The sequence below is a fragment of the Zingiber officinale genome, chromosome 7A, assembly GCF_018446385.1.
Source record: "Zingiber officinale cultivar Zhangliang chromosome 7A, Zo_v1.1, whole genome shotgun sequence".
Taxonomy (NCBI): Eukaryota; Viridiplantae; Streptophyta; class Magnoliopsida; order Zingiberales; family Zingiberaceae; genus Zingiber; species Zingiber officinale.
Genome location: NC_055998.1, coordinates 131,430,433 through 131,436,566, shown reverse-complemented (window position 1 = coordinate 131,436,566; position 6,134 = coordinate 131,430,433). Strand labels below are relative to the sequence as shown.

Genomic DNA, 6,134 nt, shown 5'->3' with positions numbered 1-6,134 from the left:
TTTTCATTGCATATTATATCGCTATTCTCGAATACGAACGGATCAATCGTTCCAACTGTTTATTAGGCAACAATGCCGAAAAGTGTTTCAGACGACACTGATCGTCTATAATAAGCACACAACAAAAACTGGGAAGAATTAGCTTACACAAGCAAGAGAAGCTTGCATTGTCTTATTTAAGGGACCGGAATCCGGATAGATATCGACGAGAGTTCATAATTTAGCCAGTGTTCTGCATTCCGGCAGCTATGCCCTTCATAGTCAAGATGAGGGTGTCCTCCAGTCCAGGGGCATACTCACTGCTTGGGTTGAGCTTCACTAACTCAGCAGCTGGTTTACTGGACTCTGTAATCTCCTTTGACAGATGAGGCCTCACATTGACATGGTATGATGGATCCCTGATTTGCTTCAAGGTATACGCTTGGCAAGCGTTCAGAGTCGTGATATAGGCGTCTCGCAGGCGTAACCTCTGCTTCAAATATGGATCCCCTTCCAACAGATCTTTGTGACCAGCAACCTACACCAAGAGAATCAAACAGTTTGAGTTAATTGAATGGCAATTGTATTTGCTTGTTCATAAGAAACTTAAGAAAGAGCATCTCACCTGAAGAAGAAGTTGCTTTGTTTCTTCATAATTGGCTCTTAGCTGTTCCCCAAACTTCCACAAATCTTCGGAAACTAACAATTTATCGTACAAAGTAGCTATTCCGGGATCTCCCTTAGCGAAAACCATCTCGACCAAGTCAATGGTGACCCTGAAAAATGGCCACTCATTGTACATTTGCTGAAGAGTTCGAAAATTCTTGACATCTTTTTGCAAGACATGTTTGAACGCTGCGCCAAAACCGAGCCACACTGGTAGGTGGAACCGGGTTTGTGTCCATGCAAATATCCAAGGAATTGCACGGAGCGATTCGATGCCCCCACTAGGCTTCCGTTTAGATGGTCGGCTCCCTATGTTCATCCTTCCATACTCCAGCTCAGGTGTAGCCTGTCAGTTGTAACAAGAATTGAATTATATGGAAGTAAAAAACTGAAGAAGAAGCCTAAGGCATGCCAATAGATCACTTACAAGGCGGAAATACTCGACAAAACGTGGTTCTTGGAAGACGATAGATCGATATTCCTTTGTAGCTACAACCGCCATTTCATCCATCAATGCGCGCCATTCTGGCTTGGGGGGGATGGGGGGGTGCATTCCATGTTCCAGTGTAGCAGCTGTGAAACGTTGGAGTGTCCTAAAGCACAAATGTTCCTCTCCAAATGACTGCTCGATAACTTCACCTTGAACTGTAACTCGAAGTGATCCATGAACTGTATCCGGAGGTTGAGATAGGATAGCCAGATGAGTAGGACCGCCTCCTCTCCCGACAGTTCCACCTCGCCCATGGAACATGGTCAGCTTTACTCCATACTGGTTGGCGACTTTTATAAGTTCTTCTTGAGCTTTATATAACTGCCAGGCAGCAGAAAATCTACCGGCATCCTTCCCTGAATCCGAATACCCGATCATAACTTCCTGCTTCCCGTTAATTCTGTTCCTGTACCAATCGATCGAGAAAAGTCTGGCTAAGGCTGCTGGGGCAGCTTCAAGATCTGCAAGTTTCTCAAACAATGGGACTACTCTCAATGGAGTTTTCACATGGCACTCGCGCTGCAGCAGCTCAACAGCCAAGACATCTGATGGAGCAGTTGCCATCGAAATGATGTAAGCCCCAAAGCTGTCTGAAGGAAGCTCTGCTATGACATGGAACGTGTCCAAGACATCAGCAACTTCTTCCGTCTTCGGTAAGTCAGATCCAAATAAAGGGCGTTTTCCATTAAGTTCAGACAATAACCATTCTTGACGTTGCTCCTCAGACCATTCCCGGTAGGATTGAATTCCCAAGTGTTTAGTGATAGCATCAAGAACGTCAGTGTGCCTGTCTGATTCTTGCCTGATATCGAGTCTGACAAGGGACAAGCCAAAGGTTGACACTTGACGCAGAAAATCAAGAAGGCTCCCGTCGGCAATAGATCTATCACCACAGTCACAGAGTGATCGATAGCAGAGTTCAAGAGGTTCCAAAAACTGCAAGTAAGGGATCGAAAAGGTTAGTAAGTATTTCAGCTAATAAGATTAGAGATCATTATAGCACCTGTTCAATGCTGGTGAAAGTTGCTTCCTCAGGAATGTCAGAGTATCCATTTGAAAGTAAATGACGAGAGTACTCTCGTGTGCAGTATAATTTATCTCTCACATCGCTAAGAATAACACGGTATGGTTCACTTGGAGGAACTCGCTTCCAGAACTCTGTTGAACAATAGGTGGAAATGAATAATGAATTGCTAAAGTTCAAATGAACTTGAGTTTGCAAAATCATTTGTACACTGGAAAACAAATCAATAAACAAACAGTACCAATGTAGTGCTTTGCATCTTTTTTTGAGGATTGGTGCAGCACATCAGCTTGTACTCGAAGTTCAGAATTACAGCGCCACATAGACAACTGCAATAAAATAAAGAAATATCAACAACTTGCAAAGATATCACTAATGGAATTTCAAGTGACCAAGATCAGATTAGTTAAAACCTCAAACATCAAATCTTCGATTTGTGAATAGTACAAGTTTGCTGCCATCATTCTGGCCAACAAGCACACATCCCTTGTTACTTCTGGAGTAACTCTTGGGTTACCTAAATGCATAGGAAGTTTATAAGAACAATGCACCAAAGCTCTAACTCATTTTCAGGAGTTCAGACATCTACATTATAGTCAAATTTTAAGAAAGCAAATGTATGACTTGTCTAATATCAGCAAGATGATATACCATCACGATCACCGCCCATCCAAGATGAAAACTGAATAAGAGGAGCGTTATAGGGCATACGCTCATCTATCCCAAGGTTTTTCAGTGCTGTATCAACACGTCGTAAGAATTTCGGAACACCTTTCCATATGGTTTCATGGAAATAGCTCATTCCGGCACGCATTTCATCCTGAGGAGTAGGGGGAGTTCTTCGGATTTCATCAGTTCTGAAGGCAGCTTGAATCTGCACAACTCCAATCAATTAAAGAAAACTCACCCTACTTTGAGACAATCATAGAATTAGATAAAATCATATAAGGGTTCAATGCTCCATTTTCCTATGAATAACCTTGATAGAAAGAGAATCGAATTAATTTTACAGAGAAAATCCTGCAAAAAAAATGTATAATTACCTCTCTCTGAAGAGCCTCATCAAGTTCCTGCTTGTCATCTGGAGTAATGTCTTGCGCATTCAGCTGAGTCAAGCAATTCCTTATCCTGATAAAGCATAAATGATAGGTAAAACAACTTATTTTCTTCCCATCATAGTTAAGCAAGCATAGAACATCCAAAATGGCGGAGATGATAAATCACTGGCTTAAAAGATACATCTTTTTACGATTTGCAATGTGGATATATTTTGAGGATTAACAATTAAAACACTGGCAATCAAGCGTTACTATGACGAATATTTCAAAATGAATTGTAGCATGTACATATTGATTGGTAGTTTAGACAAACCTTGCATGCTTCTGAAGCAAGGATCTTCTGACTGACTGTGTTGGGTGTGCAGTCAAAACCAGATCAATAGTCTGATTCTTTAGAGCATCAAATACCTCTTCTTTGGACTTATTCAGCTGGACCACAAGTCGCTTAAGTGTTTCCTCTATGTCTGATTCAGTAGCTGCAGAATTTTCATCAGCAAAATCACCCTTTTTCAGCTTGGCCCTCCTACGATAAGCAATCTGAACCTCCTCGGCTAGATTAGCCAAGTTAAGCATGTGGGAGAATGATTTTGTGACCACGATTGTGTCACCCGCATCCAAACTAGTAAGCAGTTTCCCCAGATCCTCTAGCTTCTGAGGCTCATGCTTGTCTTCATATTCGGCAGAAAGCTCATACAAATCTTGAACCTGATACCAATAGCAAAAGCCCAAATCGAAGCAAAAAGTTTCAATAATCACAAGCTCGCTCAAGTTTGAATAACAATAAGGCAAATACATGATCATGAAATCATGAATGGATGAACCATCGAGAGAACAAAAAATGAAAAATCCAGATGGTTAACGCCCCTTCCGACCTAATCTATCAACCACAGACACCACCAAAATCCATTTTTTCCCCCATCGAAAACAAATACCCGAAAAAAACCAGGTATACCGTTTCTCTGATCTCCTCGCCGTGGAGATCCTGAAGAATGTCGAGGAAGCGATCCAAGAGGAGCGCGTCGTACTCGACCAACTTATCGTCCTCGGAGACCTTGGCGGGGGCAAGAAGCCTGATGTGGGCATCGATGGATGCCATCTTCTCCACCTTCGACATCTCTGCCGCCGATCCCGATCCACTCGCTCCTTCGTCTCGATTTACGCAGCGCGAGAAAGTAAGGACCACGAGGTCAGGGCACGGCACGGGTGGCCGCAAAACCCTAGATTGCTTCCGCAGTCACCTCCGCGAGACACCGAAGAGAAGCGCGGAAAGCAGCGATGAGTCAATGCGCTCGATCGATCGGCTTCTATTTATAGAGAAGCGTTTGGCAACTCTTGATCACTCTGTCTGCTACAAACCGTTATATTTAAATTGACCAATTTTTTTGAATTTTAATAAATATGTCTCGGTATCAAAATGGCATATATTAAACAAAATATTATATTTCTCAATTTTAAAATATAGAATTAATTAAATTCGGCGAATCAATTTAATTATTTGCAAGTCCAAAAATGTTTGAAAATTTTTGTAACGGTGCATTTTTTTTATTTTTTGTTTTCATGTTTTTTAATGTCTCTTCTTAATTTTATTAATATTTTTTTTGAATTCTCTGCTATATTATAAACGAGTTAAATTGTATTAAACTTAATAAGGTAATTAAATGAGTCTACTGTTGTTCGTCATGCTGCCATCATCACTCATGCGGTATAGATGACTTTCTATTTTAAGAAAAAAAAATCTGTTATCTACGTCTAGATTCGTGGAACTGATCGATTAAGTTGCTAAATTAAATGGAGGCATGGCTGGTGACCGGTGAGTAAGATACTTGTTGACAGTGGATCCCATGCTGTTATTCCTTATAACTTTAAACAATGTTTTTTTAATCACTAAAAGATTTTTTTATCTTAAAACATTGAAAAATACACTTGATCTGAACTCTTATATTATTATAAAATAAATAAATATAACAATAGAGTTCATCATTGGCAATAAAAAAAATATATTGATGGTTCAATGCATGTGTACACCTAATAAAATTAGCTATTTTAACTTAGGGGTGAACAATCAATCCGTTAAATCGATCAATCTATTTATATCGACCTGATTCGAACCGAAAAAAATAATCCGCCGAATATAGGGCCGGATGTAGGGTCCTAATATTGCATTATCTGATCTAGTAGGGCCGGATAATTTTTTATCCCAATAACCGAACCAATCCGATCCAATCACCCCTATTTGTGGCAACTAATGTTGATAAGTTGTTACACGTTGTAGCAACTACTGCCGATAAGCTGCTACATGTTGTAATAGTTATTTCCGATTAGCTGCTATAACGTGTAATGAGTAATGTCTATTATCATTTAAAAAATATATATATTTTTTTGTTATATTTATATTTATATTTATATTTTATATTTCATTGGATATAGGGTCGGATATCCAAATAACTGACAACCCGTCGGATATCTGAAACATAAGAACCGCCAGATATAGGGCCGGATGTAGGTCCCGATTTTACATTATCTAATCTAGTAGGACCGAATAATTTTTTACTCCAATAATCGAACCAATCTGATTCGTGATCATCCCTATTTTAACTCAAGTTGCATAGCCAAGTTTAATCATACTTTTTTTTATTTAGATTTCACTGTTTAGAAAAAAAATTAATTTACCTCTAAATTTATAGAATTTATATTTGTTTATTATTATTATTTGTCAAAATGTATATTTTTAGATTTATAATTAACTTTTTTAAATTACAATTTTAATCGATTTAAACTATATATGTTGTTCAATACGAAGTTGATATATTATATTATAAGTTAAATGTTGTATATAAAGTGAGCACACGATAATGAGAAGAAGAGAGTTGTAAAAATAATGATGTTAATGATAAATTTATACATTTTGATTGACTCC

At 38.9% G+C, this 6,134-nt stretch overlaps 1 protein-coding gene across 1 annotated transcript; it reads right to left on the bottom strand.

Moving 5' to 3' along the window:
• LOC122002596 (phosphoenolpyruvate carboxylase, housekeeping isozyme-like) lies at nt 1–4,498 on the bottom strand. The gene is made up of 10 exons (XM_042557819.1): nt 4,170–4,498; nt 3,531–3,922; nt 3,203–3,287; nt 2,811–3,033; nt 2,573–2,676; nt 2,401–2,488; nt 2,139–2,293; nt 1,073–2,071; nt 605–991; nt 1–517 (listed from the first exon to the last, which is right to left on the bottom strand). The coding sequence occupies exons 1-10, from the start codon at nt 4,329–4,331 to the stop codon at nt 221–223; spliced, it is 2,892 nt and encodes a 963-aa protein (XP_042413753.1). The 5' UTR covers nt 4,332–4,498; the 3' UTR covers nt 1–220.
• Between the last annotated feature and the right edge of the window lie 1,636 nt (nt 4,499–6,134).

Coding starts and splice junctions, on each gene's coding strand:
- LOC122002596 (XM_042557819.1), bottom strand. CDS start 4,331: ATGTCGAAGGTGGAGAAGATGGCATCCATCGATGCCCACATCAGGCTT. Junction 3,288..3,530: donor TTGCTTCAGAAGCATGCAAG/GTTTGTCTAAAC, acceptor ATGCTTTATCAG/GATAAGGAATTGCTTGACTC. Junction 518..604: donor CAAAGCAACTTCTTCTTCAG/GTGAGATGCTCT, acceptor CTCTTGGTGTAG/GTTGCTGGTCACAAAGATCT.